This window comes from Epinephelus lanceolatus, chromosome 19 (assembly GCF_041903045.1).
Source record: "Epinephelus lanceolatus isolate andai-2023 chromosome 19, ASM4190304v1, whole genome shotgun sequence".
In the NCBI taxonomy this organism is placed as follows: domain Eukaryota; kingdom Metazoa; phylum Chordata; class Actinopteri; order Perciformes; family Serranidae; genus Epinephelus; species Epinephelus lanceolatus.
In genome coordinates, this window is record NC_135752.1 from 15,236,864 (window position 1) to 15,261,114 (window position 24,251).

The 24,251-nt window shown below is 39.8% G+C and overlaps 1 protein-coding gene across 2 annotated transcripts in view; it reads left to right on the forward strand.

Moving 5' to 3' along the window:
* The window catches only part of ccbe1 (collagen and calcium binding EGF domains 1), a 42,416-nt gene extending 28,002 nt beyond the window's left edge, over window positions 1-14,414 (forward strand). Inside the window, exons 4-12 of one of the 2 annotated variants that reach the window (XM_078162043.1) lie at window positions 379-431; window positions 657-791; window positions 1,092-1,229; window positions 3,145-3,254; window positions 4,533-4,641; window positions 5,877-6,016; window positions 7,496-7,531; window positions 11,898-11,933; window positions 12,333-14,414. In XM_078162043.1, coding sequence (XP_078018169.1) covers window positions 379-431; window positions 657-791; window positions 1,092-1,229; window positions 3,145-3,254; window positions 4,533-4,641; window positions 5,877-6,016; window positions 7,496-7,531; window positions 11,898-11,933; window positions 12,333-12,599 — 1,024 coding nt within the window. In that variant the 3' untranslated portion in view covers window positions 12,600-14,414. The remainder of the gene's footprint in view (window positions 1-378; window positions 432-656; window positions 792-1,091; window positions 1,230-3,144; window positions 3,255-4,532; window positions 4,642-5,876; window positions 6,017-7,495; window positions 7,532-11,897; window positions 11,934-12,332) is intronic. The other variant, XM_033646525.2, reaches the window with a different exon arrangement.
* The last annotated feature ends 9,837 nt before the right edge of the window (window positions 14,415-24,251 follow it).

A 24,251-nucleotide genomic window follows, 5' to 3' on the forward strand; every position in this document is an offset into this window, starting at 1 on the left:
CAGGATAGTTAACTCAACGGGGGATTTTAATTGTAATTTAAAAGAGTGTCGTCAGACATGAACAAACATGCAACAGCAGGTCAGTTATGCAATGAGACCTGCAGACAGGAGTCCCTGTGTCTGTGTGTGTGTGTGTGTATATGTGTGTGTGCATTCTGGCAACATTAATCTTCACGAAGATGTTTCCCACATTAACAGACACAATTGTAAAAACAGACTGAATCACTTGATCACAACAAATTCTGCACATCCTCATTAATGTTACACATCATACTTCATCCACGTTATACGTTAATGTATGACCTATTGTGTATTGCGCGATTGTTAAAGTATTTTAGATTTGTCTTCTTATATCTACATCTATTTGGTATTTTACAGAAAGAAATGTTGCAGAGGCTTCAAGTTTGTGTTGGGCCAGTGCATTCCTGAAGGTATGGGAAACTGTTTGGATGTCTGTCTTGTGTATTAGTGATCATTTTGGAATGCTCTCCCATCAAACTTAACTGAACTTTATTTCATTTTGTCCTCACTGAATGTTTGACATGACATAACAGAATTGAAAAAACTCAAACTGAGAGATACTGCAGATGGATGTGAGAGTCCCCCTTGTGTTTTGTTGCACTTACACTGATGAAATCCCTCATTTATTTCTCCAGACTATGATGTGTGTGCTGGCGCCCCCTGTGAGCAACAGTGTACTGACCATTTTGGGCGAGTGGTGTGCACCTGTTACCCTGGCTACCGCTACGACCGTGAGCGCCACAGAAACCGAGAGAGACCCTACTGTTTGGGTGAGACCTTGTACAACACCTCATGAATATAATACATTTTTAAAAACCGGAATATGCTTTAAATTCTTGGATTTGTAACAGGTGACAGTGTTAGAAGGCACTCTGACTTGTACTGGAGTGTAGCTTGGCCTGTCAGTCAGCAGAGACCTGCACTCTTCTATCTAATAGCAAAGGGACTCTGTGAGATTGTATAAAATATAATAATAATAGTAACTGAATATGTGCATCTTAATCAACACCGTCTTTCTTTAATTTGCTTGTTATCTTTCCTCTGTATTTGTCTGTCACTTCAACATACAGACATCAACGAATGTGAAGACAAAAACACGACTGCATGCTCTCAGATCTGCATCAATTCAGTGGGGAGCTACAGGTGTGAGTGTGAGAAAGGCTATTTCCTGGAAGAAGATGGAAAAACATGCACCAAGGGGGAGAGAGGTGAGAATATTATTTTTACTCAGACAGTCTCTTTCACTCAAGGGCACATCTGACTGTGATGTGGAGCTGACCACACATTGTTATTTACAGGGAGAAAAGGAGATGGGGTTTGCTGGGGGTACTGCAAACATAGACACCTGGTATTCATTACACATCCAAGCTCCTTGTCCATGTCAGAACCGTTCTGTCTCCCAAACATACCGCTGCCCCCGTGACTCCTGGTCTTTTCCGATTTGCTGGATGCATTAGAGGAGAACATTACAAAAGGTCCAGGCGATAATAATGTATTTTGTTGCCCCAGATTCAGTCGCCAATGAAGCGCTCAGGGGCTGCAGATTTGCTACTTCCTCCCATGAGTTTATCTTCCATTACCTACCATAACATTTCAGGAGAAGCTGGAGAGAGAGTTAAGATGGTTCATATAGTCATGCTCCTGCTTTATGTCCTGCTGCTTTGTGACGTAGTGAGGAAAATAGTGTCCAGACACTTTCACTCATCCATTAAATGTATGCATTCGGGGTCATTTTTCTACAGCCCAGAGACAAAACCAGGAGACATAGTGAGCTCAGTAACGTAAATGTTTTAATGTGGTTTCTGAGTTATGAGTGGTTAATTGTAGATAGAATTGTCCTCAGTGCCAAATCTTTTTGTCAAAATGTTCAAATGTGTAAAAGTTCAAATTCAATTCCCAAAATTTGTACAGCATCATATAACACAAAAGCATAAAAACATCATAAAACAGCACAAGATGTGCAAAAAACAGGACATCCATGCATACCTACATATAAAATTACATAGTACATCCACATACAAACAAGCATTCGTTACATTTCAGAAAAAGCTCAAGTGAAAAGGAAGGATTTTAGTTTGGTTTTTAAGGAACACAGCAAGCCTGAGATAAGTGGGCAGACTGGTCCATCCTCTAGGAGACTCAATAATAAATGCAACATTATCAGACTTTGAAATGCTCTGGGCACATTAAGGTGAATCGACTTTATGACTAGAGAGATCTCTAAGGTTCATATACTGACAGCATGTCTGAGATGTAGTGTAGAGTAAGACCAGCAAGTGCTTTGTAAACCCAAAGGAGGATTTGAATTGGATTCTAAAAATAACCCGTAACCACTCTGGGTTTCAGAGGACAGGAGTTACATGGTCTGATCTTTTGTGCAGTTGAGTCCTGGATAAGTTATAATCTATGGATTGTTTTGTCTTGAAGACCCATAAAGAGATAACTGCAATAATGTAGCCTGCTCTTAATAAATGCATTCGTGATTTTCTCTGAGTCAGTTGGGAAAGACGGCCTCTGACTCTGGAGATCTTTTTAAGTTGAGAAAAGGAAACCCTGGTGATGCCACGGATGTGATCCTGGGCTTTAGTTCCCAGTTCCCACAACCCAAAATTAGTGACTGAAAAATCAAACCAAAAAATATGTAATTATGTATCATGATTTTATCTTCACCAGAGCCAGTACATTAGTTCAGCACTAGTCTGCCGCAAGGCTCTGAAAGATTTACTAAACCTTCTTCCCGTCTAAGTCAATGATTTTAAGTGACCTGCATACTCAGGTCTAACAAATGACAGCTTTACTGAGTTATTCTGCACTGTGTAAGTCACTTATTGCCTAGTTAGCTCACACATTTGCAACAGACCATCAAACTGTCACCAGACTAGCACTGTCTGACTTGGGAAAATTGACCCTTACATTTTTGCTTTTTTTGGTTCTTGGAAGTGTTAGTAGGATTGCTTTAACAGAATTATCAGCACGCTATTTTAAGATATTCTTGCTCAAATTGTGCTGAATCATGCCACATATTAAGTCAACATGATATTATGTTTTTCCTTCTGACAGTTTTTCTGAAAGAATCATTTTCTGATATCTTCTGTGACAGAAACTTTTTTCCCCAAATCTCAGCAGTGCATCTCTTTGAGAAGTCTGACAACGTGATGAATGCTGGAACTTGCTCAGCCACATGTGACGATTTCCACCAGATCAGGATGTCTGTCCTGCAGCTTAAACAGAAGGTAAGGGCCAGAAAATAATAACAAAAACACATTTGAACGTAAATATCTGCAGAGCTGCTCCTTTTCTTTATCACTACCTAAACATCTCGCTGTATCTCCGTGGAGTCCAAACCTGACAGGATTTCAGAAACAACAGCGGGCAGATTTTTACAACTTCCATGAGATTTATTGTAGCACTTTATTTCCCAATAAAAATGCCTGAAAAAACTTCCTGTACTGTAGCTGTTAGATTTCCTCCATGAGTGGGAATTGGTGGGCAATTTGCGTTCAACTCAACAGTGGGGTTACATTTCCGTCTGTGTAATCACAGGCGTCTGAACCTATCTGAGCACGAGTCTGTCAACAGTGGCACTCAACACCTTCGGCTATAACACATTATATATTGCTTCCAGCTGTGTGGTCTGGGTGCTCCTGCAGCTACACAGCATGTGTCTATATTTTCTTAATGTTAATATATTAAGAAAACAAGATGAAAATTCTGTCTATTATTCCAGTATATTAGAAAGTATATTCTCATGTATTCATATCATGGGAAGAGAATGAGTGCAGGGTCAAACTGTGGTTCAAACACCTGTACCCAAGGTCACAGGCTACCTCTTGCATAATGCTCACTGATCAGCAGGTGAACCATGACCTCTCTCAGTGTGTGATTGTGTGTGTGTGTGTGTGTGTGTGTGTGTGTGTGTGTGTGTGTGTGTGTGTGTGTGTGTGTACACATGCTTGTGTGTCTGTGCGCATGAATTCAGATTTTTTCGGCCCTTGCAGCATAGCAAGGTCTTTCACGTGTTTCCCACTGGGACTGCCAGATCCACATGATGTTATACAGAGATCAAAGATAACTTTTCCCATGGATGCCACTTAGCATACAGAGCAGGAACTCTCCTGGTCTTGCTGAATAATGCAGAGGGGTTGCCTGGCCCTCCATCTGTCTGGGCTACAGCTTGTAGCAGATGGAAGATCAGCTTTCATCTTTATAATTTAAGCATAATTTTACCTGAAATTGGCCCTTGAGTGTGTAATTTCCCTGTCCTGTTTGACACTGCCGGACATTATGAAGCATTGTATGTAAAACCATTTTAGGAATGACAACCAAATGAATGTTACGCATTTGTGTTTGACATCACTTCCAAATTAAGGAGAAAAAAAAGACTTCCAAGCCCTGAAAGAATATGTATTTTTGTTGGCGATGTTCTTTATTTGATAATTCATTCAATTATTTGTAGTTGACTTGTCACTGACCTGTTCATTCACTCATTATTCTCTGTATCCGTGTTCAAGATGGCCGTGCTGTCAAACAGCGCTGATGTCCCTGAGCAGATGACCAGCGAGAAAATCCTGACGTCGCCCATATTTTTACCAGGGCCTCCAGGTCTCCCTGGTCCCCCAGGTAAACACATGAAGCTAAAGATAATAAAACAGTGTCAGACTCTGCATAAAGAAATTGGCCCGCATCCAGCAGGGTTAGACTGAAGCAAGACTAAGTCTACAGCCATGCTAACTGCTCTGTGAGGCTGTACTTAGGCACAGCTGTGCTTTAAGCTAAATGCTAACAAGAGCATAGTAACATGCTGATAATGACAATGTTAAAATGCTGGTGTTTAGCAGACATAATGGTTAACATGTTCATCGGTAAATTGTGTTGCTATTTAGCAATAAACACAAACAGCTGAGGCTGATGGGCAAGCAATTAGCTTTGCTTGTATTTTCTCATAAACTAAATTGTTGAACAAATTAAACTTTTATGGTGATGACAGATGAAAAGTTAAAGGGGAACTACGCCCATTTCCAAATTTATATGTTATTTCTACAGTCTAAGACAGTCCAAAAATATTAGTGAACATGAACAACTCTCTACCAAAGCCAAATACCAGAGTGGTAAAGCTCAAATTTGTGATTTCCTCAAATAGAAAGTCTTGGGCTGCTCCACAGACAATAAATAGTGAAAGATGTTGTAGATGACACTGAAAGCACCCAGGGGAATGGTTTGAATATATGGGTACATTTTCCATTTCACAACTGAGAGCATTACAGTAGAATAAAGCTCATTTAGGTATAAAAAGGAAAACAAACGTTCTGCAGGTCCACATGTCAGTCTCACATTCATTGTCTTTCTGGGTTTGAGAGGGGGTAGCTCATGTTCACAAATATTGATTGAACTTTCCTTAACCATGAAAATAACATATTGGAATTGTTAATTTGGGTGGTGTTCCCCTTTAAGGGATTACAATTATTATAATATATCATGGGGACAACATAAACATCAGTACCAAATTTCATCCGTTAGCTGTCAAGACATTTCAATCAAACTCACAAATGTTAATCTCATGGTAGCGCTAGAAAGAAAAGTCAGGAGATCACTGAAGTCAACAAGATTCATAATCATGGATCCATGAATGTCGGTGCCAAATTTTGTGCCAATATATCCATTAGATGTTGAGGTGTTTCACAGAAGAAGTGAAAACCTTGACCAGCTGGTGGCAGGGAACAATCATAAGTATGGACCAAAGTGGTGGAACGACCAGCTCACCGGCATTGCCACCAAGAGTATTTAATCTACTCTGTGTATGACCTTTTTGTGATCAGTTGCCTTTATTTCTTCAATATCAGTCTGTATTGTTTTAGGAGATCCAGGACCAGAGGGCCCTCCAGGTCTTCCTGGACTGTTTGGGCCCCCCGGGCCTCCTGGTCCAAGGGGCTTGATGGGACCTATGGGACCCACACCAGACCTGTCTCACATCAAACGGGGCCCCAGAGGACCTGTGGTCAGTTAATGTATACTTTTTTCTTCATTTATTATAAATAATGTGTGTTTTAATCAAATCTGCCACACAAAGTTTTAATCCCAGATAAAGTGGGTACATTTTCTCAGCATTTTATAAACACTTAATTTGTCATATTCCTCATATTAACAGCATAGGCTGAATGTGTGCGTGTTCTGACTGTAATTCTTGGATACCTGTCTCATGTCCACCTTTGCCTTTATTTCCTGTTGGCTCAGCGTCACACTTCACAGCAGAATCACTCAGTTAATCTTGATAACTGCACTCCACGTTTTGAAACTTTGAAAAGGACCTTACTTTTGTCTATGTTGCAGATTTTTTTTTTTTTTCATCAAACAAATTCAGGTAATTTAGCAATCCTGCAACCTGAGACAGGCCCCGGGAGAGCTGTGACTGATTGGTCTTAAATGATGAGTGGGAGAGAAAGCAAGTATCTCTTGCATTTCAACTGACACATTTAAGAAAGACAAAAAAATGGCCCATCATTCACCCTCATAAAGAAACCCAAACTTCTGCAAGGGGAAAAGGGATGACACATGGTAATGGCAATCATAACAGAGAAGGTAGAATCCATTTACAGCTTTAGTTGTTTTCTTTGGCTCGCTGTGTTTTTGTGCAGCTCTTGGTCTCGCCTGCGAGTGTGAACCCTCTGTGGCAAAGTGTGGGATCTGAATCAAGAATGTGACATATTTTTAGTTTTTAAAGCTCTGCTATTTATGCAGTCTCTTTATTGATAAATCGGACCATCAACACTTCCAATCACTCATATCAAGACCTGAATGATGCCAAACCAAGAAGTGTAGAACACTGTTTTTACAGTAGAAAGTGATCTATTGGTTTGTGTGTGTGTCTTTATATTCATGACCTGTTAATACGTTTAATCAGTGCACATGCTGGTGAGGTCTGACTTAAAGGGAGGTGTCCTTCTCTTCACACAAAAACATAATTAGATTCTGAGCACAGTTATGAGGTTTGGCCACCAGGTCACACATATTTCAGCTGCATGTCAGGGTTTGAGAAATGATGACTGTGGTATGGTGTGTGACTCGCAGGCTTGGTACTGATCTAAATATTGGCCCTACTCCCTACACTATGTCTTCACACCTCCCTAATGATGATTACTCCAGGAAAGAGATCAAAGCAATCTCTACTATCCAGCTGAAGTCACTCAACAATTGGCCTGAAGGCAGGGACAAAGTTAATCTCGGATAATTGTTGGTGGAGCACGATGAGGATGTCCGTTCTGAATTTAAAGAGATTTAGAATGACTCGGTTTTTCTGTGAAAACATTGAATTGAACATTAACGCATTTCTTGGTGCAAGGCAAGGGAACACCATCAGAGAGAAATGCAAATTCACATTTATGGGCTTCACAGTGTCCAGTTGTTTGTCTTTGGAGTGTAAAAGGAAACTGACATGAAATGCTGTTTGTTTTTTGTTATTTTGTTTATCATTTAACAGGGGCCTCCAGGAGCACCAGGAAAAGATGGCCTAAAGGTGAGTTCAGATGCTGTTTTGTCACCTAATCTTGTCATATACGTGTAACACAGAATTTGATACAGACAGTATGTCCCTAATATCCAGTGACTACTGAACTGTCCCCAGAGAAGTAGTCAATGTATTTGGTACACATTGGTTACCAGATCTTGTTCTACACTACTAGTCCCATCTCCCTAACCCAATATTACTAATAGACTCTTTCATTGCAATACTGTTGGTCCAGTTTACTTCCTGTCAGCTACTGCATTAACAAACATTCCAACAGGAAATACAGAAGGAGCCATTTAAAATGTTTATGCTGTCAAGTATGAAACGGCCTATAGGCTTGGCTTTGCTGTTTCTTGCTAACGTATAAGAAGCTGCAGCTACATCTGGTTGTAAAAAGCACTGAACCGGCCTCAACTAGGTTGGCATGTCCCTTATACTGACAGTTCTGAGCATGAAAATACAGGACAAGTTGCATCTTGTAGTAGTTCAGTAAGGAACACTGTGGCATCTTTCCTCTGAAGCTCTGTGTCACTGCATGTGCTTTCTACTGGAAAGCTTGGGGCACTTTATCAGAGGTGGTATATGGTGGTATGGTGTGGACAATAAGTCACACAGTGGTGAAATTTATGCCTGATCGGGCGTGTTTTCAGTTAGTTTTGGTTTTCCACCTCTGATAAGGAGCAGCACACAGCCACTTTCTCAAACCTTGTCTCATTCAGAGAGAATCCCAAACTGGGTTATGTGTCTGTCAGACGGTCTGAAGGGGATACTGCCATATCAGCAAAATCTAACACAAGGCACAGCAGGCGTGCCACCTAGACGGAATTTCCTCAAATTTGGCACAAACGTCCACTCTGACTCAACAATCAACTGATTAGATTTTGGTGGTCAAATGTCACTGTGACCTTATTCATCTCATTTTCATGAGCATGATATCTGAAAAAACACCTTGAGGGAATTTCCTCAAATTTGGCACAAACATCCACCCTGACTCAACAATTAACTGATTAGATTTTGATGGTCAAACATTGCTTATTAGGACAAAATTATACACCAATGTCTAATAGGATAAAATGATAAAATGCGTGTTAAACATTTGTGTGTGTGTGAACAGACATGGATGAAAACCATAACTGCAACTTGGCAGACTGGTTCGCAGAGGCATACAAACGTGAGGCAGTAATTCTAGATTCCTCAAAATATCACAGCTTTATTCTCGACTTATCAGAGAACACAGCCATTTGGGGTATGTTTTGAATGTTCACAAAGTTTACAACATGAAATGAAGCGTTTGACACTCAAAATTGACCCTCAGACCCCTGACTCAATATGTGTCCCCCCTAGTTTAGCATAACATTTCTTTCTAGACAAAGGCTATTTTTAGTTGCACATTGTAGAACAGTGGTCCAGCATGTGTTGCCCCTCAGGCAGAGGAGTCATTCATGTTGGCACCAGAAATTGACTCTTGGCTCACTGAACACAACTTCTCTAAAAAGACACATAACAAAAAGTTGCAGAAGATTTGAAAGTGCCGTCTAGGTCATTTGGCTCATGTGCCAGCACTATGTCTGTCAAAAGATATTTCTCAATAGCCAAAATGCTTCTCAACTTCTCCGAATGAATACAGGGGAAAAACCACAAGCCAGGTGCTCAGTTTGTCCCTGCGGATGATAGGATCACTACAAGTTGCTTCAAGTTCAGAGAGGAAACCTGGTGTGCCAAACCACAATAGACACGGTTTTGATCCTCTAGCTGGGAATTGTTATAAATTCCAAAGCAGCATTATTTGGTAAAATAGCTTCTGAATAAGAGCTCAGGCAGAGCATTGTTATTTGGTATCAGAGTCACTCTGGTACACAGGCATCTTGGGCCAGACTTGTATATTTTTGTAGTTGCTTGATCAGACTTGAGATTGCACACATTCCATCAGAGGATATCATTTCTGATAAGCTTATTTCCTTCACTTGCAAACAAATTTCCCCCGCAATGTGAGTCAGAATTGACCCAGTTCACATGGAGCTGAAGCCAGCAGCAAGTCTGTTCAAGTGGCAACCCAGTGACTTCCTCCTGACCATCAGCGTGAAGACTCTGGATACCTCTGGGCTGTTGGGGTTGTCTGGAATATCACTGGGATTTTGTGAAGAGTTGCTGACAGGAGGTGCTAACCATCTTTCAGAAAGCTAACTGGATTTTTTTCTCCACTTTGCCACCCCGAGAAGCCTAAGGCAAAGTGTTAAAAAAAGAGTGTCCAGCAGATGGTTAAGCCTCAGATTAGGGAGAAACAACTCAGATTCCACCTGGCTGCAGAGAGATTTATGTTTGTATTTCACTTTTTTTTAAATTAAACCAATTTGCTTTCACCTTATCACTCATTTTGTTATATTCCTAAAAAAGAAAATCTAAGCGCAAACTGAGGTCAGAAAAATGCAATGGCATCTTTGCTGCTTCGCTGACTTCTGCAATGAGCTTTAGAGCAGTTGTAGCTGAGTTTGACAATGATTCACCCTCATTCAGATGGGAAGAACACACTTGCCCCAGATAGAGCAGTTTAGCTGTTATTTTCATTAATGAAGAGACTGTGGCAACAGTAGTGGTACCAAGATGAGCTACAAATCCGAGGCCTTTTAAAATTAAAAGTCAACTTCCTGTCAATCTTTTGTTTGACGGTAGATTGGTTGTGCAATTGGAGTGGTTAGGTTTTCCTTGTCAGTGCCAAGGCCGAACTTCAATGGGAAGTTGAAGCTCTACGATACTGTAGGAGATCAGAATCAACTGAGACTGAGAGTAGCCAGATGAGGTGGTTCGGGCAACATGTATGTGGTAGACACGAGGCATTATTATACCAGAAATTGATTGTGATTCCCCCTGTCAGTGTGGGTTTTCTCTGGGTACTCTGGCTTCCTCCCACAGCCCAAAGACATGCAATGTTAGGGTTAATTGGTGACTCTAAATTGGCCGTAGGTGTGAATGTGAGTGTGAATGGTTGTCTGTTTCCACATGTCAGCCCTGCGATAGTCAGCTGGGATAGGCTCCAGCCCCCCACAACCCTCAAGAGGATAATCGGTTAGAAAATAGATGGATGGATGGATGATTGTGATTAGACAGGTACCTGGTTTTGATGGTGTAGCAGAACTAGAATTGAAATTTAAAAAAGAAAAAATACCTTTTTAGGGGATGAGATTCACAACTTGTGGCGAGTTATAGCTGACTTATTACAGCATTTTGTTTTCGAGATTATTGTTATATCAGTTACATCAGACAATGTCTAATTTCAGTGTTAATTTGATGTAGGATAATGATGGTGTTGATATATTGTTGGTTTTAAGTTGTGTTGTTCATTAACCAAAATCCAATACCTTCCAAACATATCATGCCAGTGTCATATTGATGTAGAATAGTTACATGTAGACGTGAGGTATTGAGAACAAAACCCAATGTCTGCAAAACATCATAATGTTAACATCCACATAACGCAGAATTCTAACGTCGTTAGACATTTAAAATATCGTCAACCTGATTTTCATTCCAACCAAAGTTTAACATCTCTCCAATGTAAGAGTCTGACATCTTTCTGGCGTCATATTTACATCCAGAGTCGGCTGGAAAGGCCAAGGAGAATCTTGTCTTGTACTGGCTCTTGGATCTTGTTATACCCGCAACACTGTTTGCTTAGCTTGTGGTCCACGTATGGAACAACTTAGGTGCATCTGCTTTATTGACGTGGTACCTTGGTGTTCTTTCACTACAGCTGGGGTGTTTGTGTGGATAGATTAGAGGTTGATGGTAATCTGCCTCTCTGAGTAACAAATCCAAACCATCTGCCAAAACACTCACAGCCCCAGTGTGACCCTGAGCCTGGCTAACAACCTCAGTGACCAGGTTGACGTGTGCCTATGTGTGTGTGCTACCGTTGGTCAACAGGCCACAATACTTAACAGTCAAGCTACATGTCAAGTATATTTAGTATTACATAAACAGCACACACTTTTTATCTTTTAGATACACCGGATGCCGTTTCAGGAACAGTTCTACATTTTGGGAAATACTCTTATTTGCTCTCTTGCCGTATGTTAGATGAAAAGATCGATACCACTGTCAGACATAAATTGATGTTCTCCTCGAAGTCTCCCCCCAAATGCCAAACTTTCTCTCTAACCGGCTGAAGCAGTAATACAAAATCTAATCTGATTTTAATCGTCCACAATATATGTTTCTTTAAAATTATGTGCTTGCTTCTTCAGGCATTTGTGGTTACTCTCATCCTGATCTCAGATTTCTCTCCCTTCCTCTCGCTCTTTAAAAAAAAGTTCCCCAACAACATGCCCCCCTACCCACTGTAATTCATATAAGCTAAATATTTGTTTTGTTTCCTCAGGGGGATAGAGGAGCTCCTGGGCCTGTCGGACCACCAGTAAGATTCTGGCTGTCTATATTGATGCCACACTATTGTGACTTGTTAGCATTATCCTGAACAATGCAGTGAAACTAAAGCATGAGTGAGAAACAGACCACTGTGGACTCTGGACTCTAAACGACACAGTTAATGATACTGTCAAACTCAAAGTAAATAGTATCCAGTACGGAGAAAAGCCTACATAAACACTGATGGTGCTAATGTTAACAGATCATGAGAAAAAGTTCAGTAGTAGACAGTCCATTGATCAGCTGAATTTATGTTGGGATAAAAATAGTCACAGGAGAAATGTAATCTTTCCATTAAATGCAACTTTAATTATATTTCCACAAATAATTTCCAAACTAAAACCAAGTATTTTTCAAATAATTCATTTTTGTGGTTCTCAACTCCCAGGGCCCTCCAGGCTCCTTCGATTTCCTGCTTCTGCTGATGGCAGATATCCGTAATGACATCGCAGACCTGCAGAGCAAAGTGTACGGTCGACCGCTGCACTCACCAGGGGAGGACTTTCCGGCGGTCCCTGATACCTGGAGGGACAATCAGGACAATCTGGATATGGGCTCAGGTGAGGAGTACAAGGAAACTCCACCTCGAACAGGCGGAGGGTCCAAGAGGAACAGGAAGAGGAAACCAGCACGAGAGAGAACAGACTTTGACTAGAGTATTTAAAGAGGGTGGGTTTAAATAATGTCAGGTGTAAATATTGAAGTGGTTTGCCTTTTTTATTTAAACAGAATGTACTGTATGCCTTTTGATGACAGATGTTTATTTTTGTATGATATACCAGAGTGTGTGAATATTTTTTAACAAAATGGGGACTGTGCAAATGCATGTTTTTTTATTCTATATTTTCAGAAACATATGGTTCCTTCACAGCACATTAAACACGTCTCTCATGAAAGCAGGTTTATCTCTGTACTTTATGACGGTATATTTTTCTGTTTCACACAAACTGTATAAGCGATGGAGCCACCTAATACCTACATGATGAACCAATTGACATAATCATACATTAATTCGCAAAGGGATCAAAACAGCACGAATGTTGGACTGCAACTCTGATGTCGATAATCCTCATCTGTATGACACCTCAGTGTGGTTTTCAGTTGCCACGGCAGCGGAGTAATAACAGTTAGAAAAAGAATACTAACATTGCCGTCTGAGTAAGCTTCATTAGTGCACACGTGTACACATACAAGGAATTTACATATACAGCTAAAATTAAGGACATAAAACACGGTTACGCATAAATATTGAACTATTATTTACATACAAGACGATTAAAAAAAATAGATGCATATATGAATAGGCCTATATACAGTATATAAAGATGTTGGATGCTGGTGTGGATCAGAGTTGACTGATAGTTCTCCACCAGGGGGAGACATGCTCAAAGCCTCTTGCACAACTCTAGGTCACTTTCACATTATCAAGTTAAGGCTGAAGACACAGAACATTTACGAAAGACTTAATCCAAAGGTCAGTCAGGATATTTACTTGAATGAGCAAACAACATAATCACTGTAAGGAAAAAGTGTGAAATATGTTTATCTTTGCTAATCATGCCACTGACCTACATGCTTTTTCTTTGATAAAGGAAAAAATGCATCTTTGGTGTTTTTATTAAAAAGCTTACATGCTGTTTTAAATTATATCCCCCCTGTTTAGTATTCATAAGCAGTAAACAAACAATTAATATATTCATTCTTACACCCTATGATGTAGTTTTAAGCTGCTATAAGGAAAATTAAGTGTTTATTAAAGTACAGTACTTGCCAGCAATTTTAACTTCTATGATGACAGATTTTTTATTACACCTATTTTACTATTTTGTCATTATCTGTCTATACAACAGCCCTCCACACATACATGCTCACAGGAGGAGTAAAAATTGTTGACAAATACTTTAACAAACTACATTATAGTGTATTAAAGGCCATTTATTAAATTTGTAAATGCTAGAAGGTGGGACACAAAGTAGTAGTAGTGTTACCAATTCAATAATAGATGTTCATAATGACTTTTGACTTTTTGAAATATGCTAAAAAAAATCATGTTTAACATTAAAAATGTAAAATCTAACCACCCAGTAGGCTTATATCATGTAACATTTCTCAATTTTTTGTTATTATCCACATTAATCTCGTTGAGTCTCCACACTTTTATCTGAAATAGTGAGGCTATGAAGTCATGTGAAGTCGTGGCTGGACGACGCTGCACATGTTTGGCCTCTGAAGTGAAAATGAGGTTTTAGTGTCAGAATTCCAGCTGGGTTCTGGAAATCATGTTGCCTTTTCCAAAGTCATAAACTTTGTTTGTTTCAAACTCATAACTTACATTTATCTCACTCTGTCCTTTATTTGGACGAAGTTTCAAATTAAATCTCCAGGAGCTTGACCAAAGCAAAGTCATTTTTATTTTCCTCAATAACAAAAACATGCAATAAAAAAACCTTCAGTTTTGTTTACAAGCACATCAGACGCTTTTATGTTACCTGCATTCAAAACATCAAAACAAAGTCGTTTGTTTCATCTGTTAGGTGAGTATATGAGAACTTTTATGTTACATTATATCTATTAATCAAAATCATTTCAACTTCTAAACCTCATTTATTACTCTTATTGATTCTTATTGTTTTATGTAGGTGTTTTATCATTTCTATGTCTACTGTATAATAACTATTTTAACTCTTGATTGCTCACTATAAGTACATTTTCTGATAATAATTAAGAATTTGAATGCAGGACTTTAACAATAATGGAGTATTCTTTACTTTTCAAAATATCTGAATACTTGAGCCACTAATGATATGCCTGTTGCACCCTCCGCTCTCTGAGATGCTGCACTTGTGAGGTCCAGGAATGTCGTAGCGATTCAGGTTTGCCAGGAAACTTAAGGTATGTTGTCATTTTGTTATATGTTTTTGGCTCCACTCATGGTATCGTATAGCATTTTGGTCATATGTGGGGTGGATATGCAACCTGAAATTACGTTTTTTCAACAGCTGTAGTTACAGATTAACATAATGAATTGAAAAAACAACAACAAACACAGGATCTTATGAAATACAATCTATTGTTAAAGGTTAAACCAGGCTGCAACTAAAGAATATTTTAATTTTACCACTAATTTCTGGTGAAATTGTTTCACATACAGTAATTAAAAGGAGTTCCACCCTGAGCTGCTACAATATTAAAATGCTGTTTTCATGTTAATGTATTAATGATAATAATAATCTAATAATTAATCCTCCCTAGGGGGCCATTCTGCACAATGAGTACTTTCACATCGGATAGCCTACTTTAAGTACATTTTACTGTTATTCTTCTATACTTTTTAGACTTATTTTCTCCTCATTTTTTAGTGCAGCATTTTTGCTTGCAGTATTTTTATAGTGTAGTTTTGCTACTTTTAGGTCAGTACCTGATGTGAATAGTTCTTCCACCACTCCTGGCAGTCATTCAGTCTCCCTCTAAATCCACTAGGGGGCAGTCATTTCTCAGTCCTGTCCAGTCTGCACTGTGTAATCAACACCCCTTTGGATGATGCACAGCACTCAGTGTTCAGTGAACTCATTAAACTGTGCAGTGTAGTTCACAGAGATGCACATGAAGATAATCAAAACACAATTATGAATAAAGCTTTGTGGAGATGTTCACTCAGCGTAGGTAATGTGTGTTTTCTTGTTTATTTTCGGACTCACTGGCTGAGATGACGTTCTTATGCAACGATATTTAACATCTTTCCTCTTAAAGATTGTTTGACATCATGGTGTCAAAGACCTGTTTAATACACTTTGTGATAACCTGTTGCATTTTGTTTCTGGAAGCAAGGCAATCAACTTTATCAACTTTTTTTTTAGAACAATACAATCAAACAACATCCACGCTGTTTGTTGTTAACTAAAACTAACAAGTGCGTCATCATAATTGTCAATATTATCACAATTCCAATCATTGTCATCTCATCAGCAACACAAACAAAAGCGCATGCCAGACAATCAGATGCCACCTTCATTAAACACTACATCATTGTTTACATGTTGCTTATTTGTTTCACAATGAGCCCATTTACAGAGAACAGTACATGTCATGATTCGCATTTGATTAAAGATGGGCCGAAATTAAAGTCCTGTGCACATCCTTTTAACAAGCTTGGGTTGTCTCATCCGTGAAAAGACAGACGGGGGAAAAAAACTTGGCAATATATTTCTCCAAAATCCCTTCTGGAAGTAATTAATCACCATCATACAGGGGCAAGCCTTAAAAGATTTCCAATATTTGCTGAAGTGCCCCCTTGTTCCTAATTATATCTCCCTGCTTGTCCCCCTCATTATTTAGAACTCCCCACAAAAAGATGCGGCACTGAATGGGAACACCCCCAGCCCCCTTTCCAAAGAAAATGTTTAATAGCAAATGAATGAGTGAGTTACTGTGCTGCGATAAAGGCCTTAATGAGGTAATTTTATTAGTAGCGGCTGCCCAGAACTGTTGCAAACCGATGGAGGACACAAACAGAGAGAGGCAGCATAGAGAAAATTAGTGTTACCCAATTCATTAATTAATGCATTAGTGTGGGCAGCAAATTAACTGACCCAAAAATCCCCCATTGAGTGAAGATTATGATGAAAAAAATACATTGTTGCCCTCCGACGTAATTACAAGACAGTGCAAATTCAATTCTAATGAGGCGAAAGGCACCCCCTTAACATACATCCCCTATTTCCCCCTCTAAAAGGGCTTACTCTTGTTTAAGGAAGTATTGAGAGTGAAGGAGACAATAATGAGAGATCGGCCTGGCCTTAAGTGCTTTATATGCTGCAAGCAGGTAGAGAGGATTGAATGGCTCTCTTTCTGGGACTCCTGGGGGGCCTGTCTTCCCAGCACAACAACACTTGGCCCTGAGAAAAGGGTCCGCTGAGGAGCCTGGAGAGTGAATGGACCTGTGCTGCAGCGGGTCAAACTGAATGGCCACAAGTCCTTCAGTGATTACAAACTATGTTGTGCCGGCCCGGGCTACACACATGTACACAAACACACACAGAGAAACACACGTAGACAGCCCTTGCCCTTCCACCTCTCCCTCTCATTGAGTTATCTTTACTCAGGCTTTGTCTCCTCTAATTGGAGCTGATGAGGGACTAATTGGTAGCTTTTTTACAACACCCAGTACTTAAGCAATGGCAAGCTAAGGGAGGCAGCATGAGCGGAGTTAATGAGAGGCTTTGCACAAATAAAAGCTTTAAAATGGGCCTGTTTCACAGAATGGGAGAAAAGGAAAGTTGAGAATATCTTTTGTGTCCCCTACATCTTTCACTTATGTGCAGGTATCTGAAAAGAAGAGGGAGTGGTGGAGGGCACACAGTGGTTTGCTGAAACATTGAGCACTTGTGCGCATAAAGAGATCTGTTCTGTATTGTTTGGGGCCCATCGTTTAGTGTGTCTGTTAATAATGAGAAAGGGCTGCTCTTCAAATGAATGTGGCAAAGTCCTCAGTGGACAATAAGTGCCCTCTCCTGCCTGGACCACACTGGACCGTGTTGAAGCAATCCGAAATAAAGGTTTAGTCCTCCTGCATTGTTGAGGATGAGTATGTGGCCTATGTGCGCAGAATTGAGCCAACAAATAATACAGCAGCACAGACAGTCTATGTGGAGTAATCATTAAATCTTAGTTTGAAATTATCACTATCAAAATCTGGTTTTAAAGGTCCTGTGTGTAGGATTTAGGGGGATATATTGGCAGAAATGAAACAAAATATAATGGTTTCTTTAGTGTATAATCACCTGAAAACAAAAATTGTCGTGTTTTCATTACCTCAAATGAGCCGTTTATATCTACACAGGAAACAAGTCCTTGTCCAAGGAGTCTGCCATGTTTCTACAGTAGCCCAGAACGGTCAAACCAAACACTGGTTCTAGATAGGGCCATTTGTATTCTTGCGTCGGCCACTGTAGTTAGCGGCCCCTCCACAACGAGAGTGTCAAGAAAACACTGATTTTTTAATGTAAAACTGCTTTATTCTTGTTTTTACCGGTTAAATTACCAAGTCCTTTTGTTTTAGAGATGAAAAGACCTCTGCGGATAATTCAGCTCCTGGTAAAAACTGCTATCAGAGCAAGTTATCAGAGCAAAAAAAATGAGCACACATAAGCAGGTCCTAAGCTAACAGCCTGTCGCCAGCATGCCAAACAGCATAGGAGAAACAAAGATTTTAATGTGAAACTACTTTTCTCAGTGTTTTTACTGGTTTAATCACCTGGTCCATTTGTTTTCCGAGAGGAAGAGACCTCTGCAGATAATTCGGCTCCCAGTAAAATCCTCCTGAATGTCTTGATCTTAAGTTATCAGAGAAAACACTTGAGCACAGATTAGCAAGTCCTAGGCTAACAACAGACACTTACATGCCAAACATATGTATAATTCGGCTCCTGGTAAAAAATGTCCTGAACGTCTGGATCAGAAAAATGGTGAACACACATTATCAGAGGAAAAAAAGGGGAGCATGTGTAGCAGGTGCTGGGCAAGTGACTGTCTGCCATGTGTCGGAGAAACAATGACTTGTAAAATGAAACTGCGTTATTTGGTGTTTTTACCAGTTTTAATCACCTGGTCCATTTGTTTTTGAGAGGAAGAGATTTCTGCGGATAATACAGCTCCCAGTAAAAATCTGAATGATGAACACTAAAGGAATTCCAAGCAGGAGAAGTTTCAGCTGGTTGCAATGTGCAATCCTCACCACTAGATGCCCCTAAATCTTACCCACTGTTCCTTTAACGACAATAAATGGGGCTTGTATATCTATTGTTGAATGCACTTCCATCATATGTGGCATTGCAGAAATATTGAAGGAAAATCTAGAGCACCAGATATAAATTTAAACATTAAAATCACACTCTCTTCATTCTCCTCTAGGTCCACTTAGACATTTTCCTCATGGTGGTCAACTTAAGAGCACAGGGGGTTTAACCACAGGACGTTTCCTCAGCATGCTATCGTCCCAGCAGACATTTTGTTCATGTGATAATGGTCTGCTTTGTGCTTTTCAGGTATGAATAATCACCATGAGGCAACAGGCTTCATTTAACTAAGCTGTGGTGTCACACCAGGAGGTGACAAGCCACTCTCCCTTTCCCCCTCATGTGACATGGGTAATACAAACATCTTTAGATCCCTCCAGGAACAAGTAGCCCCGAGCGCAACACAACTGTTATTTGCTTTGTCTGATTAGGCCGCTTTTGGATCTCTAAATGTTGACTCATCCAAATGATGGCCAAAGTACACACAGCAAGTGGGGGCAAGATAGAAAACGTTTAAACATGAGGTTCAGTGTGGTCAAACACTTTGATGGAAATTAAAGAACTAACCGTATTAAACTACATTCAGAGAGGGTATAAAGTAATCAAATGTAGATCCAGTATATAAGAAATATATAGGTTAATTACAGTATTGTTCAAACATCAATAGCTCAGACTCAAACCCACTGTTTACTACAGCATCCTGTAATTCACTGGCCAAATATTTGTGCTGACTCATGTGATAGGCTATTCACAGTCTCTGTGACCCATTAACATCCTACAGGTTCCCATTGTCCACAACTAAATGGATCCATTAGCATTGGCATTGTTATTTAAATCCTACATTTCCTTACAAAGAGTGTGGTTTAACTCTCTAATGAGGACTTCTTTAGACAAAGGACAGAGGCCTCTATTTTCTCTGCTCTCTAAATCCACCAGACTCCCTGTTACTTTTCATGAGGCTTTAAATGTTACATGGAGTTAGCATCTAATTTGTACTCTACTTAGAGTTTATAGTGTTTTTCTATACCCGCTGTCTTATCATTAAGAGCTAAAACCTTTTAGAGTTGCATACACTACAGCTACTCCGATACAAATACGTCTGTGCATTCACAGTGTGCCGGTGTGACAAGAAGCAGCAATAACACATTCCTATGATGCCTCTTTAAAATCAACTTTTACATTAACCCCTTCAACACAGAGGAAAAATATTTTGCTTTAGCAATTCATTCTTTATTGGTGCAAAATAAAAATTCATTTATTCATTCATTCAGACATTTATTTTAATCCACTATGGATTCACCAAATGTGTTGCTCACACAGGGCAACACATTTGTGGAAATGATGTAGATGTAATTTCTGTATCAGCATCAGACACACCATGACTAAACCTGTCTTCTGCTCCTTCATCATCAGGCCAAAACAAAAGGAATATCTATATTTTAATTACATGTGTTGTCATACCATCTTTGGCTTTTATTAGCAATTATTTAGTGTGAAAAATATGATCAAAAATAAGAACCGAATCATTTTTGCCCAGAGGAGAGCAGCCTTAGCTTTATGGGACAGAGCCAGATGTAGAAACACATATCAGGTGGTGAGCGACTGGAAATGAGCGAAAGCAAAATGGACCCAAAAAGTGAAAGACCAACCTTTTATTATGTGTATAAAGAAAATGTATCCTTTCCATGTGACATTACTGCTGCAAAAAACCTGACGACTGTAAACAGGTGCACATCAGGCCTCGCCATTTACTGATCATTTGCCAGAATAGTCAAAATCCCTGGATTAGCGTCACCACAATGGTCTGTTTTGTTCTGTGTTTCGTTCCTGAGCCTGTAATCACAGGCCCTCACAGAAAGTGATGCTGCACCTCCAGAAGCAAAAGGAAGACGCTGCCTGAAAGTAAATAGAAAGCGAGTGACACATAATTGTGTCATCTCCCGCCTCCTGCTGAGGCTTTCAGACTGCAGTGAAAGCTCTGGCAGCCAGCTCGACTACGTCACTTAACCTTTCTCTGACCTCATGCGAGCTGACGAGCCAGTCCAGAACAACACAAGTGATAAAGTACAGCAGCTTAAAGGCCCAAGACATACTTGATGTGTTTGTTCCTTGGTGCTATGTGGGTCTTTGATTACTTATTCAGCTGATTTGTATGTCGTATAATATGTTTTTTGTGTCTTGGTGCAATGTGTGCAGGATGTAGTAATGACAAGGAAAATGCCTGTGTCTTACATGTTCCACTACACAAATATAGCACTATTAATATGCAGTATATTAGCTAAGCATGTGTTAATTTGAATGATGCCCTTTGTCGTTTGGATACTTTAACTTTTATCATTTCCACACAATTCAAGCTAAATGGATCAGCCATTTTAAGATTAGTGACCTGTGCATTTCTTACTGTATCATTTTTATTTGTTTATTATTTATTTATTTATTTATTTAACCTATGCTTAACCAGGAAGTCACATTGAGACTGAACATCTCTTTTACAAGAGACAACAACTACTATTCAAACATAATGGCCTCTTGAGAAAAACAAGCACATGCCTCAATCACTACATTCTTTACGATGCCCTTAAATGTATTAATGGATATAAGTGTCTAATTTTGTCAAATGTCTTCTGTTAAAAAGGCCTACTCATCAAATTTCCCAGAAACAATTTGTTTGCTTTTGTTGTGCTTTTTGGTCCGGAGCCCTCTGGAGCAGCTGAAGGCTTTGTCGGGATGGTAATATAGTTTTGACTGGCACAAATAAAATTTGATATTTTTGTATATTTGAAATATGTTTGTATTAGAGCCGAAATAATTTGTCAATTAACAGAAAAATAATGGGCAAATATTTTGATGAATAATAACTGTTGACTTCACGGATCAAGCAAAATTCCAAAACATGCCTCAGTTCCAGCTTGTGACGTCACCTTGGGCTATAGGAAATTGTAGTGGCCATTTTCACTGTTTTCTGACGTAGCACTGACACTACTGTAAGCATTTGTGTTAGTATTTGCTTTAACTTCAGTATATTATTGTTAGTCTCTTAATAGACAATTAACCCCAGCACCAGCATTAGCAGTAGTATCAGTAAATTAGCAAAACTATTAGCCTTAGCATTAGCATCAACATTTACATTTAGCATTAGAATTTCAGAAAATGCACAAAAATGTCAAATGCAATGTGGGAAACTGTGATGGACATTTTTCACTTGTTTATGGCATGTTATATGCCAAACAATAAATCAACTATTCAAGAGAAGACCTGGCAGATTAATCGAGCATGCACCACCAACACTGCTGCTGCTATCTAGCTAACTATCAAGGTCTAGCAGGGCGGGGCTTTCTCGTACAATTACTGGATTACTTGGAGAAATAAAATAAGTCTAAAGAGGTCAAAACTCCAGCAGCACTTGTATTATAAAGACCATTTTTATTGTAATGCCGAAAACACACCAGGCAGCAGTGAAGTGAATTACATTTGACTGTGGCCTGCAGGCCTGTTCATGTGTTTCAGGTGGCAAGAAATTCTTTGTAACAAAGGTCAAAATGTCACTGGAGTCACAGGAATCAGTTCGCTGCAGGCTGCACTTTGCCTCTGCTAGGTGAGTTGTTGGCTTAAGACTGCCAAGGACAAGGGCAGATAGCAGTGCAGCATTTGCTCTGTGAAGGCATTCTTGGAAGGGAACCCATCGGCTGTATTCGGCGTCTGACTACCGGCAGACGGCGATACAGCCTCTGGGGGCAGACCCCCGATTTTTTGGCATTCCGGTTTGATTTGGGCGGAGGAGGCAAATTTCCATTTCCGACTTCCGTTTATATATATAAGTAAATATGCTGAACCATTGCGATGGATTCAGAGTTTGCAGTGACGCCAATTATGTTCCGCCTCGTTAGTTCACCGCATGGACCGTTTAACCTGGCAACAACTGCAGCCGGCTCAAACGTGATTGGTCAATATCACGCAGACTACAAACAGCCTACAACCGGAAACCAGGGCTCTTCCGCTCTTCTTCCAGAGGCAAGACTCAACATTCACTGAATGTAGAGTCTGTATATAGAGACTACTGTGAAGGTGACTGGCTGTACTCTGCTGAAACACCTGGGGCAGGCAGGAAGGATTGTAGCTAACCCTTCCTATGTTACCACCTCACACACAAACTGTTTGAACTTCTCCCCTCTGGCAGGAGGCTGCGGTCCATCAGGACCAAAAACTCACACCACAAAAACAGGTCCTTCTCTTCTGCAGTTGGCTCCACCAACAAGCCTGGGACCATCACCTCAAAGACCCCACCCCATCAACATCACATCTGTTTATATTTGTAACATTAACACACATATTTTTGGACTACTATCTCTGTGTATTGCATATTGTCTTATTCTTCATTAGTCCCTAGAATATATATTTGGCCATTCCTGCCTAGCTCTTTTACACTGTCATATTTTTTATATATTTTGTTTTTTCCTGGTGGCACGGTCATGTAGTGGTTAGCACTGTCACAAAAAGGATTGGGGAGCCCTTCTGTGCGGAGTTTGCATGTTCTCCTTGTGTCACTGGGGAGAATGTGCAACATCCAAAGACATGCAGGTTAGATTAATTGGTGACTAAATTGGGTGTGAATGTGAGCATGAATAGTTGTCTGTCTCTATGTGTCAGCCCTGTGATAGTCTGGTGACCTCTCCAGGGTGTATCCCGCCTCTCGCCCAATGTCAGCTGGGATAGGCTCCAGCCCCCCCGCGACCCTCGAGAGGATAAGCGGTTACGGAAAATGAATGTATGAATGTTTTTTCCTGTATTTGTGTTTCATGTCAATGCACCAACCATAAACTGGACATGACGAGCTAAGCTAACAAGCCAGACAAACAATGATACATGCTTTAATTAACATATAAATAAAATAATATAATGTCACTTCCTCAACTGGTGTCTTGGACAGTCAGGTATCAATACACAATTATTTGCACAGCAAGCGTTATTATTTGTCCGATGACAAACAAAGGCTCCGGCCAGCATGATCTAGCACCTCACAACACGGCAAGTGGCTTTCAGTGAGGCCTAGCTGACAGCCTGTCAGTCAAAATGGCAGCGCCCTTAATAATGCAGAACTTTAAGTTTTAATAACATTCAAACGGGATCATTATGTATATATATATATATATATATATATATATATATATATATATATATGTATGAAAAAAATCACTCCCACTACAGTTGTCATGAATGATGAAATGAGTCATAAATATCAAAAACGTTTTTTGCACCAGGCTGTTAACATGTTTATTTTAGCTGTAAAGTCAGGCATTTTAACATGGGAGTCTATGGGGATTTGCTCTGTTTTGGAGCCAGCCTCAAGTGGCCAGTCGATGAATTGCAGTTTTTGGCACGTTGGCAATGGCTTCACTTGTCAGCCCTGGAGGTTGCCTCTTGGCACCAACACACCAAAACAAATTCCTTTTGTGTAAAAATTCAAATGTATAGATAGATAGATAGATAATCCAGAGGGAAATTAGGGCACCCGG